The sequence below is a fragment of the Haliaeetus albicilla genome, chromosome 20, assembly GCF_947461875.1.
Source record: "Haliaeetus albicilla chromosome 20, bHalAlb1.1, whole genome shotgun sequence".
NCBI classification, from domain to species: Eukaryota; Metazoa; Chordata; class Aves; order Accipitriformes; family Accipitridae; genus Haliaeetus; species Haliaeetus albicilla.
This window is the reverse complement of record NC_091502.1, coordinates 17,611,055-17,627,223: the sequence shown is the minus strand read 5'-3', so window position 1 is coordinate 17,627,223 and position 16,169 is coordinate 17,611,055. Positions and strand designations below refer to the sequence as shown.

The window sequence follows — 16,169 nt, the reverse complement described above, 5'->3', positions numbered from 1 at the left end:
CTACTGAAGACAGAAACACTTACTGTACTAAATATGAACAGCGCATCATCCGTCCTTCTGCAGTCCTCGTCATCACCACTGGGGCATCGGCAGTTCCACACCATCCACGCTCGTAGTCAGTTTAGTGATTTCACTGACCTATTTAGTTTTTTCTGGGTTTGTGATGAATACAGGGCTCTAATTTTGCTGAAAATGGGAACGCCCTTGTCAGCCAGCCCCGTCTTGCCTGCCACTGCTGCCCTCCAGGCTCTGCATTATCCGATGGTTAAAGCCACGGCTGGTACCCACTCGTGCCGGTCCTCCTCTATTCCTTGCACAACCAACCAGTATAGATGGACTAGGTTGTCTTGGAGCCAGCACCTTGTATTACATGCAGCCAACGTGCAGGAAGACACAGGCATGTAGGCAGACAAAAAATTGGCAGGAGTGGCCTTGATTTGGTTGCAAATCTGTCCTCGGCTGTCCCCCATGGCCCCCCTCCAGCCCCAGGGCCCATACAAGTACATTGCACAGGAGTTGTGGTGACACGCAGCCTGCAAGGAGCCAGCTGGTGCCCAGGTTACAAAAAGTCTGGCTAGCCAAATCTAGGAGTTTCTCACAGACACCACTGAGACTGATCTGATTCTTCCCTGAATAGCAGTCACACCTCAAACAGCAAAGGTCCGCACCCGCTCGCTTGCCCAGCCAGGCAGTCCTCCTTTGCCAGCTGCCCTGTTTTTTGACGTAGTTTTGTCTGTGCCTTGTATTTGTCACAGTTCATGGTCCACTTCCCAGCAGGAATGACCCCGCATTCCCCTGCCCCATTTTTGCGGCATGTGCAAATAGCAAATGGGTCAGGAAGGGCCCTCGCTGTGGGCTGAAGGTGAGGACCACAGGGCTGTGTGTGGTGGCAAGTCAGAGGTGAAGCGCTTTGGACGGCCTTGCTAGAAATGTGTCTCCTGGCCTTGTGGATGCAGAGGTGTCATGCTGCAGGGTTCACACAGTCACAGAATGGTTGAGGTTGGATGGGACCTCTGGCAGGTCATCTTGTCCAAAACCACCCTGCTCAAGCAGGGCAACCTGCAGCAGGTTGTCTAGGACTGTGTCCAAATCGGTTTCGGATATCTCCAAGGATGGAGATACTCCCTGAGTGCTGTGCAGCATGGGCACCCCAGGGGCCCTCTGCGAATAACCAGAGACCTGCACTATGGATGCAGACAAAATCCTGACACTCACTGTGACCTGGCAGAGCAGCGCAGACAGGCAGCAAACCCACACTAATGCCCTCTCTGACTGCCAGCTCTTCCCAAGCTGGAAATAATTCAGAGAAGAAGAATTAATGGCAGATGAGATTTTGCAGAAAGTTTAGCTTGGGGAAGTTTTCTCCTATATCTAATAGCAGATTTAATGGTACTGAGTAATGCAACCTAGAAAAATAATAAGCAGTGTGCTACTTTTGCACATAGGATGCCCAGAGTTACAGATGTGTCCCAGGTTCTGCAGGCTGTAGCTTCACAGCAGAACACAGAACAGTCTTGAGTTTTATTCGTCAGTTCCAAAAAAAACATCCAACTAGTTTGGGGGTGGAGAGATTTGAATGATGACCCTGGGTTTCTGTTCTTTGTTCTTTGTATTTGAAACTTTGGTACTTACATGGGTATAAGGGAAAAAATGGGTGTTGAAAGCCTAATTCAAGGAGCCAGGATAAGACTTGAGGCTCTGCCATAGATAAGTTTGTACAGCCAGGTTATACTGGTCAATTGTGGTTGAATTTGGATGTGGTTTTTCAGAATTGTATAGAGTTAAATATTATTTGGGCCAAGATTTATAAGAAGGATTCTCTAGTCATCTGATTAGTGCATTTGTGTTTAATGTGGAGAGTTTAAATCAATCAAGTCTAATCAGTCTGGTTCTTCGTGCGGGGAGCTGATTATTCACCTCTTCGCACAAAGTGGAAGAGCTGCAGCAGAAGGGACTCAGCCCTTCTGGGGAAGCCGTTTGACCTTCTCCATAGGAGACATTTGCTCCCTAAGCCTGATCCTCTCCACCAAGAAGTACAGGGGAGCAAACTGTGGCCCGTTATCTGCATGGTGAGCAGCTGGGTAACCTGGCGAACTGGGGGAAGGAGGGCCATTTTCTTTCAGCTTCTGATGGAAAGTTTTATCTTGGATTTCAAAGAAATCTGCGACAAAACTGATGCTTTCCTTGCAAGGTTTGACCTCAGTGATTTTGATGTTTCAATAAAGACGGTTTGTCCAAAAAAAAACCACCAAAACAAACCCTTACCATGTGCACTAGTAAGGCAGGTGCACAGGAAATGAGAACTGTCTTTTCTAGGGAAGAATGGTAATATAACTTCTCCTTCAAGTTTCAGTCAGTCTAGTCTGGAGTGTACTTACCTGCAGGAGGGTGATCAAGCAAGCATATTATATCTTCTTTTTCTTCTAGTCCTCTCCTTGTGTCAATGAGAAAAATGAAGAAACCATTAAAACAATAAAAATGAAATATCTATCAGAAATAATGACTGAGGAACATGGATTGTTCTCCAGGGTTTATCACTTGTTTGTAGAAAGTGGCACTGAAGTGCCGGCGAGCACAGTACAGAAAAAAATCACTCCGTTAGGTTGTTCAGTGGGTCACCGCTTTCAAGAACACGTACATGGAATTAATGAGTACAGACTTCAACCGTATCAACGGTGGGCTTCGCTCTTGAAGGAATTAGGGCAACTGAGCCTGTTGCACACACAGTTGGGCAACACAGGTGGGCTTGGGGAATGGTAAAGTGCTGCCAGGTGAGATTGCAGAAGTGTCAGAGAGGAGTGCAAGACGGTCACAGCTTGATTAAAGAGCAATTCTCTGAATTGTGTACAATGGCAAGTAACAAAATAATAGAAATGCTGAAGTAGATACTGATTTTGGCATTTGCTGGCAAAGCCAGTATACAGGAAACCTCCACTTTGCATGTTTGTTTATGTTGGGCAGGTCCCTTAAAATGGATCTAGAAACTTTTGAGGCATTCAGGATCTGAAAAGAAGAAAACAAGGATTGAAACATGAATAAGAAGAATAACAGAGATAATAGGACAGAAGATTTACTAAAACCCAACAGCTAATAGGTAGATAACTTTGGCAATGATGCCAGTAGTACCTGGATGATATTTCTGGATATTGCGTGAGTTTTTGTAAAATAAATATTACAAGATACTTTCCAGAGGATGGCTCATTCTCTTTAAAACATACATGGAGTTTCCTATATCTTTACCCACATCTTTGCCTCACTGTCTTTTAAAATAGTCCGGGGGTTAGTGCACTAATGCAGGATATGGAAGACCTGAATTATTAATTCCTTGTTCTGCAGCTATTCAAAACAGCATTGCGTAAGTAAGGGGTTATAGTTGAAGTAAGGAGTCCTTTCCACTGTCACTGAAGCTGATTTGAAAAAGGATTCAGGAATCAGCCAGATGGGAAAAAAAAAAGACATGAGTGTGCATTGCTCTGTAGCCTGGTGGGTGACTGCATTCTGGGCTCTATTCCCCTGGGCTTATTGAATGAAAAGTAATAGTCTATGACAATGTACCCTTGTACTCCTCCTTCCTGGAAAGGTGTCCTTACCATTAGACTTCTGTTCCATAAGGAGAGTGGGAGGGCAATGCCTCACATTCCCCAGTGGGCTGGCCGGCCCCAAGGACACCTACAGGTCCAGGTTCACCCAGTGAGTTATTCAGGAGAAAATCTAGTTTTTGCCTTCTTAATAAAGGCAGGAGGACTCGTAGGAACACAGAGATACAGCACTTTGGGCCCCTGAAAAATTGCCAAATAAAAAATAACAGTCAGGCTCTGTGGAGTTTAGACTTACCTAGTGTTAGGAGGTAAACAAACAAGGTGTTTGGGGAATATGATAGAAAGCTTAGTTTTCTGCCTAAACAAGCCCTACTTCGTATTGCTTATTTTGCTTCCCATGCCTAGGCACTCAGGAGACCTAATCCTGTAAGTAGTGAGTCTATATGACCCTGTTGTTGAATCTTTCGAAGGGCCAGATTTTTAAAGCTGCAGATAGGTAGTCAGGGGGACTTAGTCACCCAGCTTGCATTAAAATGAGTATATGTGTATCAAGCTAAGAGCTAGTCTGTGTTCAGCAAGCAGAAGTCATCAAACCAATCTCATTTCCTTCTGCAACATGCAAAGAGGCCATATAGAAAGAAATATTATGGGTGGTATGGCTTAGGTTTAGTGAGGGTTTTAACATTGTACTGCATGATATGTTTGTAAGCACACTAGGGAAACATGGTCTACATGCAACTGTTATCAGGTGAGTTTGTAATGACTGTTACACTGGAGGGATAAGTTAAGAAAGGTACTGGGTGCAGCATTGCTCTTACTTTCATTCCTGGATGGGTAAGTAGGCATAAGGTCTGTATTGGTAGATGTCAGAAAGCAGAATGGGACTGCAAATACCCTGGATAGTGTCAAAGTTGAAGCAGTGGGATTTAACAGTTGGAAAAGTCATATGGAAAAATACAATGCAAGTCGTCAAGATAAATGTGAAATCCTGCGTTTAGATAAGAATAACTCAGTGCACCAGTATTGTCTGGGTAATGACTGACTGGGCAGCAGAACTGCAGACAAGCAGCTGTATTATGGTGAATCACAGGCTGAATGTATGTTTACACTTTCATACTGGTGTGAAAAGGCAAATACTTTAATGAGATGGGTAAACAAGAGTAATGCTAGAAAACAGAAGTAGTTCCTTCTGTTTACTTCATCTTGGCAAATCCTGATCTGAAAGGCTGTGTCAAGTTCTGGGTACAGCACTTCCAGCAAGTGGCTAACCTGGAGATTTACAAGAAAGATCATGGATCTGGAAAACAGGTGCTACCAGGAAATATTAAAACAGTTGAGCGGAGGTGCTGGGGAAAAGAAAACTGAGATGATAAAGTATAACAGTCTTCAGATATCAGACAAGTAGCTCTGAGGAAGGAAGTCAACCTTTGTTCTTTTTTCCCCCCTCATCTTTTATTACTTTTATTCAATCTCAGAAAAAAGTCAGGACAAGATTTTTAGTTGTAAGAAAAGTGAGGCACTGGGGTGTGTTATGCAAGGAGGTTATGCAAGTTCAAGATCAAAGGATAGGCCTGTGTTTGGGGATAAATTGCATCCATCCTTCCTTTGCGCAGGGATAAATTAGATGACCTTACAAGATTCCTGCTATCTTTATACTTTGTCATTTCTATTAATTTCTTTAATTTTTGAGATTTCCAAGACCTTGTTAACAACATGGAGGCAAAGAACTAGACAAGGAGAATTGTACCTCTTGGATTATGTTGACTTAATAAGCTCTGTATTTAAACTGGATCACTGAAACATGTATATGTATGTGTGTGTGTGTCTATATATATATATGCATAAATGCATACTTTTTAATATAACTGTCTCTACACGTGCATTCCGTTGCTTCAGGCTACATTGCCCAATGTTGTCAGCTGCAATGTGTAACCCTAAATCAGGTGAATCCAAAATGGCCTCCCCCACTTCAGAAAAACAAGGAAGCTTATGCCTGATCACCGGGAGGAAGTGAATCACTCAGGAGCACTGATGGAAACGAGTATTCATGTCAAGTCATGTATGCCAGTACCCTGGGCTATGTAAATCTCTGCTAGATTCTAGATCTGCTAGAGAGGGAGGGTGAGCCAACCATCCAGATCTCATCTTCCCACCAAAAAAGATAACACCCAACCCAGCTGAAACAGAAAGCAGGGGTTTGGACACCCGTGGAAGGTATCATACCACTAAAAGCTTTATGCCTGACATTTCTGTCCAGTATTTCCCTTCAGTAAGGGGCTGGTTATCTTCATCTCAGTCCTCTGTGGCCCTGCTTTCATCCCACGGTACCGTGACTCTGCTGGAGCACTGGTGTGAGTAAAGGCCTTTGAGGTTAAGGCCATCGTTTCCCCACAGAAAAGGGAAAAAGCAGTGAAAGCCTGTCTCGGTAGCGGTGTTATGGATTGAACTTGGCCAGCTTTTCTGCTTAAGTTGTAAGAATCATTTGAAATATTTTTCTCTATGGGGCTATATATTCTTCTACAGTTCAGCAAGGTACTTCTGGCAAGGTTTTTCTCTTTCATCTCAAAATGATGGAGTGAAGTATTATAAAATCTGGTTTAGTATTCGTCTTTTGTCTTGTTTGTTGTTAACGAAGTTGTGGACTTTTAACTTCCAGTAATTGGTGTTGTCGCTAACATTTGGGTAATCAGGAAAGGCCATAGGTATACACTGGAGTTAATAGAAACACCATGAAAGACAGAGGCAAGAGGAAGCACAGATAAATAACTTTTTTTACGGATCTCTTTCTGGACAGCTTTCTGGTTTACTTCTTGTTTGTTTATTTTTAATGCTTGCCATTATTTTTCATTCCATAGTTTCCAAAATCAAAATGAGCAGATGACAAAGTTAAGCATTGTTTTCCGGAGATAAACAAGAATAAGTGGGCTAGCTCTACTTGGGGAAACACATTAAGTAATGAGGTCAGGGTGACAGATGAAAACAGAAAGGAGAAACACACTATGTATGGTCTTTAATACCTGTAAATTTTAGTTTGTGTGTGATGCAGTCAGCAGGTAATGCCCCCTGCAGAAACTCATCGCTCTGCAACTACCTGAAAGGAGGTTGTAGCCAGGTGGGGGTCAGTCTCTTCTCCCAAGTAACAAGCGATAGGACAAGAGGAAACAGCCTCGAGTTGTGCCAGAAGAGGTCTAGATTGGATATTAGGAAAAATTTCTTCACCGAAAGGGTTGTCAAGCATTGTTGCAGGCTGCCCAGGGAAGTCGTTGAGTCACCATCCCTGGAGGTACTTAAGATGTGTAGATGTGGCGCTTAGGGATATGTTTTAGTGGTGGACTTGGCAGTGTTAGGCTAACGGTTGGACTCAGTGATCTTAAAGGTCCTTTCCAACCTAAATGATTTTATGATTCTGTGAGTTAGACAAGGAGGAATTAGATACTCCTGAATTATAAAGAGAAGTTATTTTATTTCCCTGGTGCTATTTAAAGTAGTAATGACATAAAAGATGTCATTATGTGACATTCAGTGCATGGCCCTTTGTTTTAGTACAGAAGAAAACAAGAAGAAAACTCTGTTTGAAGGATGGCATTTGAGGTACTAGAAGGCTGTGTGTTGTACAAGCTCGTCACACCAGAGATTTGGCAAAGGGCAATATTCTATCATATGCTAATACAAGTCTAAATAGAAAATGTGCTTGCTTATTCCTCTATTTTAAAAATGTACTACAATCCTCTTATAGTAATAGTAATTCCTGCAAAGCTTTCCATGTTCAAATAGCTTATTTTTGTGATTGGCACCTTAGAAATCTGAGAAGTTTAAGTGAGTAAGTGAATAGACACAATGCAGTTTGTAAACATTAATCCCCCAGCAGCTGTGGGCAAGCAGTGGGGGAGGATTTCTCTCTTTACCCGTGCAGGAACCATGGTGTTGGAGCAGTTGTTTCCTTTCCACAGAAAACATCTCCTTTATAGTCACAGCAGAATCTACCATCACCTCCATGGCAGGGATGCCATTGACACACACTGGTGGATGCTACTCTCTCAGCAGATGGTAGCCCCTGGACTAAAGCATTTTGGATTTCAGCAGAAATAGCTTCCTACTTCAAATTTGCCTCATGCCCCTTTTGTTTTCAGCCTCGGGTCAGGAAGCTGAGTGGAAACAGCTATTGATAGAACACAAGACTTTCTTCAAAGGGCTGTTTCTGCCACAGCTTCTCACTGAATTCATTTTCCTCCCAAGAAGCAAGTGTTAAACTCCAGACCCACAAAACACTGTGGGAGAAGGTCAGCAGGCAGCTGAGATCTGCCTCTGTATTTCTCCTTCTATCCTGTCTCTGCATTCAGGCTGAAAGCCACCAAGGGTTGTTATCTGTGAGTGTCCCAGCTCAGGTCCTCTGCCCTGATCTTCTATCTCTCTTTGAATAAAATGGCATTTTCACCTGTAAGAAAGGTGCATTTCATCCAGGTCCCATGGGAAAAATAAGACTGTTTTAGTCATCAGACCAGACTGGTACAAGATAACCCACATCCCTGGAACTTCTGTGTTCCTCTCTTGTTTTCCAGGAAGGAAAAATAAAAGCACTTGCCTTCAAGAAGTAACTCTCTCCATTTCTGCCTAAAAATCCATTATATTAGAGTTAACAACCAGAACACCATAATCTGTATCTGAACTGTCTCCATTGTAGGATCACTAGCAATCATTTATCAAAAGCCATTATTCATATTTTGTTAATTAATCACCTTTAGTGATGCTACACACCAGGAAGTATGTCACGACCAGTGCTGGACAGACCAGGGAGGGGCTGTGGTGAGTTTGGAATTTCCTCGGGCTAAATTAAGGTGAAGCAACACCAAACGATCAGTTGAACATTTTATTTATGGCAGAAGCAGCCTGAACTTGGAAGGTGTAACAGCAGGTGGCGGGGTTTCTCGCAAGAGGAATTGGCATGAAACTATGTCAGTAAACCGTGTGACCTGTGGTAACCACATATATCAATTCAGGGAAGAAGAAGATCCGTCCGTTGAGTCACGAGGTTGAGAGTGGACCCCCTTGCTTTCTACACGCCTTCCCAGAGAAGATCCTAGGCGTGGCTGAATCCACTCCTAGTCCCAGACTTGGTCAACGGTTTTATGTCTAAAGGGATGAGGTGTAGGGATTATGAAGGGGGGGGGGGGCGAGAAAAAATATTTCACCAATCCTGGGTCCATCGTTGGTCCAGCCAGCCTAGAGGTCCAGTGCCGGAGGGCACGCGTGTGTGGGGCTTCAATTCGTGTCCTTTTATCATCTCCTTGCCCCTCCTTCAGGCAGGCACTCGAACTCATTAGACTAATTAGGTGTCATGCGTGGTTTGTGCTTTCAGAACCTTCAGGAAATGGGTCGGTGGGCTTGGGGGTCGTTTGGGGAGTAACTTCTTTCCTGCAGACATGACCATTGTGTGATCTTTGACCACGCATGGTGGGCTGCCCTGCTCAGTGTATCAGAGCACAGAACTAGGCATCTCCCTGCAAGCCCTCCCATCCCCTTCTCATCTGTGGTTCGTTGTTATGCAGGGTTCTTTGTCATGCAGAACTTGCCCCACCACAATGTTTGAGACATTAACTCTTTCAGTCTCTCACAAAGTAGCATACAAGGAGAGTGGTTGGATTATACATCGATCAGATTGCAGTCACCAGAGTTACCCCTTCCCTTATGTAAACCCACCCTACACGGTGTCACATCCACCAAATTCTCTCTCTCCCCTGTCCCCCTTGCAAGATAGTCTTACTGAAGTTTTGGGGTGTTTCAAGACACAAGTCCTGGGTAGGCCATCTCCTTTCTAGCTATTTATGCCTTTAAAGACTGTGGTATCTGAATCTGCTGTCTTGTGCCCAGGTACGCTGTAGTGAGTGTCAAATAGGGGGTTTGTGCCAGAGGAAAACCCAAACCAGACTAAAGTTCTCTTGCAGTCACAGACACATATGCGTGGAAGGTATGTGTTAAGGTCCCTGCTTCAGAGAAGTTTTTAATTCTATGTAGAAACTGGCAGACATCAAGAGAGCCCAGTACAGAATACTAAATAGCTTTACAGTTAAAACTCATATATAGGTTGGGTGTTCAACTGCATGCTCTGAATCAGGCAAAATCCCATTTTCCAGCATTCCCAGAGATCAGTTCTAATTACTAGCTTATTAATCGTTCTGGTCAGGTCTGTCCCTTTTTGTAAGTGGAAGTTCGGGGAGGATTTCTAGCAGAAGGAGATCCTCCCCTGCTGGAAATGTAGACACACCTCCAGCCATTCAGACCCTCAAAACCTCCCACTTTCCGGAGGGTTTTATGCCTTTTTCACTTTTGCCAGTTTGGTTGATGGTCAGCTGACGGAGCATTTGGATGCGTGTATAAAGAGGCTAAGTGAAGGGGTGAGCATGGTCTCCAGCAGACTCTAGGGTATTCAGAGTCTAGGTGTTTCAGCACGTGAAAGAGTCTCTGACTAGTTCGTGGGCTGAGCTCAGTTCCTCGTCTGTAGGACAGGAGTCACCTCCTTGGCTGCCTTGCCGGTTTTGCCAAAGGAGGGCCTATGTTTTTTTCACATTTGAGATGCCATGGTGAATAGAGAGGTTCTGCTGTGATAAAACAAAACAAAACAAAACTAGTTCATTGCAATATTGCCATTTTAATTTTTCCTTATTTTAAAGACATTTGAATGTTTGAAATATACTCTGGTGTCTCAAGCACTGTGTAAAAACTTTATTCCCTGAAGAGGCCAAACAGTAATTCCTAATGCTCTCCAAGTAGGGTCTGGCACTCTGTAGTTGCTCTAGCTTTTAGGTGCGTGTGATTGAACAAAGAGTCTCCCAGCTCCCCCTTGTGTGGATGCTCTACTCCTGCTACGTCAAGCAGAAAACAACTGTGATTTGTGCTGCTTTTGATCAGACATTTCTACAGTGCTTTGCTGCTGGAAAGCAGAATAATACTGTCACAAATTTTAAATTAACAAAATATGCCTAGAAGGGATTGGTAGCTCTTGTTCGTCTGATTAATGTCAGGCTTGTAAAGTCTGTTCTCCAACAAAAAGGGCAGCAAATGTTCAAGTGAGAGATGTTAAAAACAGAGACTTTCCATTTCAGTGGATCTTTGCGTTTCAGTTATAATCTCTTAGTGAAGCACCCAGGACCAAATCACAAAATCAACCAGCACCAAGGGAGCTGAATTAGGTTGTATCAGTGTTCACTTTTAATTAGATTTGAAATGGCTATCCCACTGTAGTGCAGCAGGCAACCAAGTCAGTACCGCCCCTCAGGCCTTATTACTGACAACAACCTTAGCATAGATCTGCATATTTAGCAGCTGGGTGGATAGGTGTTATGTATTGGGAAATACAGGCAGGATTTGAAAAACATAGGATAGCTTTCGTACAACTAGATTTTTGCTCTCAAACTGGGGGAGTGGGGGACTTTCCTTTCTGAAGTGTCCATCTTCTGGCAGGAGTTTTTTGATGCAGCTTTTGTCTAACAGGTATTGTCTTATCATAATATTTTGCTGCTCAACAGTGGAATCAAGGCAGCACTGGTAGCAAGTACATTCTGTGCCACCTGATGTATTTTTATGGGTTTATTTTTCCCTTATGTACATTTCTATTCCTTCAAGATGTGCTCTGAGACATTTCCAATTTCAGCATTCTGCCTGTCTCATCTAATTCAATTGTAAGCTTTTCTGGGCAAGGACCATATCTGGAGTCTGCTTTCCAGTTTCATTACACAGCAGTTCTGCAAAGTGATCTTTTAAAAAAGTATCACGATGAGGGAAGGAACTTAACTTATCCATGGGGATTTAACATGTGAGAAGAGCATGTCCTGATCTCCCAAACTTTCAGCAATACCATACCCACAGGCACTCCTACCTCCATGTGCTCCACCCCCATTGGAAATAATCAGTGTGGTAGCAGATTGTTGCTTAGGGCTTCCGTTAAATGGGAAGAGGTTGTTCTTTGCTTTATTTCATTTTATCATTTTCACATTTGCTTCTTTTTCAGGTGTGAACAGAAAAGTTACCTATTCCCTGGCAGACTCCGCAGACGGTTATTTCTCAGTTGACCGGTCATCAGGAATCATTATTTTGGAGCATCCACTTGATAGAGAGCTTCAGTCTTCCTATAACATCAGTGTAAAGGCCTCAGATCAGAGCATTGTGCTGACCTTGTCCTCTTTTGCCACCGTTACCATTACAGTGCTAGACATTAATGACAACCCCCCTGTGTTTGAAAGAAGAGATTATCTTGTTACAGTACCTGAAGACACCTCTCCTGGCACTGAGGTCCTTTCTGTTTTTGCTACAAGCCAAGACATTGGTACTAATGCTGAGATTGCCTATCTCATCAGATCAGGGAATGAGAAAGGGAAGTTCAGGATTAACTCAAAAACAGGTTTGTAAAGTGGCTCTTACTTGTAATGCAAAATGAAAGCATCAGAAAAATGTGAGTGCTTTGGGGAAGGCTCTTGGATGAAAAAAATTTCAAGAGCAGAGACTCAGAGCTTGTCAATGTGGAATTAGCTGCACAGTTAAAAACCAATTTTAGGTTGGAGAGTGATGTAAATTACAGTCACACTCAGCTGCCCCAGCTTGAGTGGAGAATACTTTTCTCCATTAGTTGAAGTCAATGTAGATGTGACAACCCATTAGCCAAACTGTGCAACCCTTACAGTTCTGAACACTTGCAATGTTTACCTGCTTACCAGCTGAGTACAGCCTCAACAGTCTGGACCTTAGCAAGCATCAGACAGCACTATCAGGACCAAATAGCTGGCAGTCCTAACGTGACTGCTGTTTATACAACTGTATGCGACTTCACTGGCTTAGGTGGCTCCTGATTTGTGTTGTCTGACAGTTGACTTCAGCCATGGTTTGGGGGGTTTTTTTGTTGCTGTTATACATCACAAATTTTGAAAACGTACTGCTGCTTCTCTAAGAAATACTAAGAAAAGCTACCTTATTGGTGCAAATGGCTCGTTTTCTTTGAATTTCCTTAGTGGGATATATTCTTTATCTTTACTGAGGTTTTAATCCATCAACAGTAAGCTATGATTCTTCCGTGCTTCCCATTATTCTCATAATATTCAGGATGACCAGTACAAATCTGCCACCAGAGTTTCAGAGCAAAACAATCTTGATTTTGAAAGCTGAAGGTAACACTTGTTTGAGTGCAGCTGTAATAACCGGTAACCTAGAAAATCTCAAAATGATGCATTGTGTCATTTATATTACTGTGTGCAAAAATATCTCTCTGCTCTGTGGAGGCCACTGCCTTACATGTAAGGGACTTAACATAATTGTGTGTTGTCTGTTATCTTCAAAACATTGATTAGTTCTAACAAAATTTAAACGTAAATACACCTAGACAGCAATACTTAACTTCACATTTGACAATGAAGCCAAGGAGATAAATCAATAAAGACCCATAATAAAGCTTAATCACACAGGGAAAAAAAAAACCTATTTATTATTCATTAATGTGTGACAGCTCCATTATTATCGGTTTAGAGGCAGGAGCTCAGTTTCCAGACAGCCGGGTGCTGATGTAGCATGCCTGATCAAGGCTTGAAAAATAATGCCCTTCACACCATTTATCAGTGGGAACTCTCTGCTAGCCACTTGGAAGCTTCTCTTCAGGGCTTCTGCTTCCAGCAAGTCATGCTGAAAGGTAGGATTCATTTGGAGAGAGCTCAGATGAGATTAAGAAGAATGATCCAAGGTCTGTAAAATGTGGCTTACCAGGAAAGACTGAAGGAATTGAGACTATTTAAGCTAGCAAAGAAAAGGCATGCTGTTAGTATTCAAGCCTGTAAAAAGTACCTACGAAGAGGAGGGGAATAAACTGTTTTCCATGCCCATTCATGAGAAAAAAAGTTGTGAATGGGTTTAAATTGCATTTGGATTATTTCATTTAAATGATAGAAAGAAATTCTTTACTGTAATGATTATTAAGTACTGAAATACATTTCCCAAGAAGGTTAGGAAACTGATGTTGTTGGAGGTTTATATGAACATTAGAGATGAGTACATTCAAGAATGATGAGGTTAGCTGACCTGTGTTGGGCAGCAGTTGGACTAAATGACCTTTAAGCCCCATACATCCTTGCTCCTGATGGGTCTATATTGAAAAGGATTTGGCTTGCCAAGGTTGAGGATTTGCTTTTAAGTCTTTCCTGCCATGCCCAGTATTACCTCCTTCAAGGCATCGCTAGTAATCTGTGCACAACCCACTCCCCCCTTCTTGTTAAGGTTATGGGTACATGGGAAACAAGGGGAGGCTTTGCATAAAAATTGTTTCTATCCTAGAGGGGGTCTGGGTGCATGGAATGAGTCAAGTTACAGAGGATCTTGGTTTTGATTGTGTGGTGAGGGAACCCAAAATTTATAAACTTAGTTGAGTGGGGAAGTCCCTGTTTAATCACGTAAATGATAGACAACTGATTTCTCAAAGGTATTCATACCCTGTTCATTTGTATTTAATTCATGAGAAGTTAATTACATGGGAGTGAATTTCTGTTGACTTATCAGGGCTTATTTCCAGAGTTGGCATTCAGTTCTCCCATAGGCTCTGTGCATGAGCCCAGGCAAATGGGTGGATATGGCCCCCACTTCTCCGTCTACAATACTCATATAATAAAAGCTATTTTCATGAGAAACCATTCATTGCTTCATGCCTTGTGAAGGTCCTTTCTGCAGAGGCAACCCAAGTGCAATTAGCATCATTCTTTAAGCAAACGACAGCAGTAGAAACCTGACCAAATATTTTTATTGGATTGGGCAGTGTTACAGTTAGAACAACATATTTTGTATACGTGCCATGGTGATAAATAGCATGCTGTACTGTTTACTACAGTCAAATCCCTTAGTCCATAGCATTATTTGTTTTTCGCTGGCTGTTGACGTTCCCTCCCTTGCTTCAAAGGAGTGATTTCCATTTTTGAAGCTTTGGATTATGAATCGTGTAAGGATTTCTACTTAGTAGTGGAAGCAAAAGATGGAGGTACTCCAGCCCTGAGCGCCGTTACGACTGTGAACGTAAACGTGACAGATGTTAATGACAATGCACCAAAATTCAGCCAGGAGGTCTACAGCGCAGTCATCAGCGAGGACGCCGCCATCGGTGATTCGGTGATTATGGTGAGTGAGGCCGTGGGTGGCATTTAGGCAGCATGAAGCCCTCTGCCACATGACCTTTAATAAAATACTGCTGCACTGGTTAATGATGATAACTACTGCATCTTGAATCACCCAAACTGTTCTCTAGCCAATACTCTGCATCAGCTACTGCTTTCCAGGCTGCTGCCAGTTTCCCCCTGTTAGTACCAACTGTTGCTTTTTAACCCCAATATGCTGCCAAAGAGCAATGGCATGTTTAAGGCATTGCATTTCATGAGTCAGCTAGAAACAAGTGGGTTTTATTGGAAAGGCAGAATTCAACTTTTCAGCGACATACATAGTATTTGTGTAGCCTGGCATGCAGTGTGCCATACCCAAACCTCACAATACTCTCATCTTGGAACTTGTGGATGCAGAAAGAAAGCCTTGTATGGAATATTAAGATTAAAATATTGTGTATTTTTTAAGGCTAAAATTTTGAAAAGGTCCAAGGGGACCCTCCTATCAAAAACTGATTGGCTTGGTGCTTGGCTTGATGCTGTAGAGGTGCGGACTTCAGATGTAACTAGTCTGATGGAACATGAAGTCTTACTTTTTGGGGTGTTGAGCCATTAATATATCATACAGATGGCTTAATATTTGTTTTGCTAATTTTCACTCTTCTCTCAAAAAAGTTGATAGCAGAAGATCTGGACAGTCCTTCCAATGGCCAGATTCATTTTTCCATAGTGAATGGGGATCGAGACAATGAATTTTCGGTTGATCCTGTTTTGGGACTCGTGAAGGTTAAAAAGAAATTGGATAGAGAAAGGGTAAGACATGTGGGACTTCTTAACTTACAATGACTTACAGATGTGTATTGATCTCAACTCCGCTGCTAGCTTGTTTTGAAGAAGCTTCTTTTATACTCTGCAATGATCAGCCTAAGATGCTCCAATAGGTCTTTCTAATGTTGTTCCACTTCTTCCCACGCCAACCCTATCCCCAATCCTATCTACCAGCCAACTGCTCTGCTAGCATTCCCATCCTGCACTAACACAACTGAGGCCAGATCAGGGAAAAAAGCAACCCCGAATTTCTCCTGTGGTGCCACCGGCAGCTGTTGCTGTGTTAATGAGCTGCCTCCTCTCTCCTGCGCGTGCAAGCACACACGTGCAGCGGTGTGTGCGATGGGGTGATTACGACATACTCCAGATTGTGGCACCAAGCACCGAGCTGAGACCTCAGCCATTAATTAGCGCTCTGCAAAACATGTCACTGGGGAGGTGATGTTATGAAGTGGCCAGGCTGTACCAAAAGTGAAGGAGTGCTTCATTAAACAGATTCTGCTGCTTTGTTTGCTCACTAGATTATTCATTCAGGGTGATTTATCACCATTTTGCCATAGCTAGCAATTAGCAGCTTTTGGAAAAAAAAAAAACAAACAAATACAGGTGCCTGTGCTACTAGCAGAGCAGGAGAGCGCTACATGGCTTCAAAAGTCTTTGCAACACATAAAGAAATCCATGCCTC

The 16,169-nt window shown here is 42.9% G+C and overlaps 1 protein-coding gene across 7 annotated transcripts in view; it reads left to right on the top strand.

Moving 5' to 3' along the window:
- The window catches only part of FAT3 (FAT atypical cadherin 3), a 427,681-nt gene that overhangs the window by 360,555 nt on the left and 50,957 nt on the right, over window positions 1-16,169 (top strand). For all 7 annotated transcript variants that reach the window (XM_069808410.1, XM_069808407.1, XM_069808409.1 and 4 more), the window contains 3 exons: window positions 11,545-11,934; window positions 14,464-14,678; window positions 15,332-15,469. In XM_069808410.1, coding sequence (XP_069664511.1) covers window positions 11,545-11,934; window positions 14,464-14,678; window positions 15,332-15,469 — 743 coding nt within the window. The remainder of the gene's footprint in view (window positions 1-11,544; window positions 11,935-14,463; window positions 14,679-15,331; window positions 15,470-16,169) is intronic.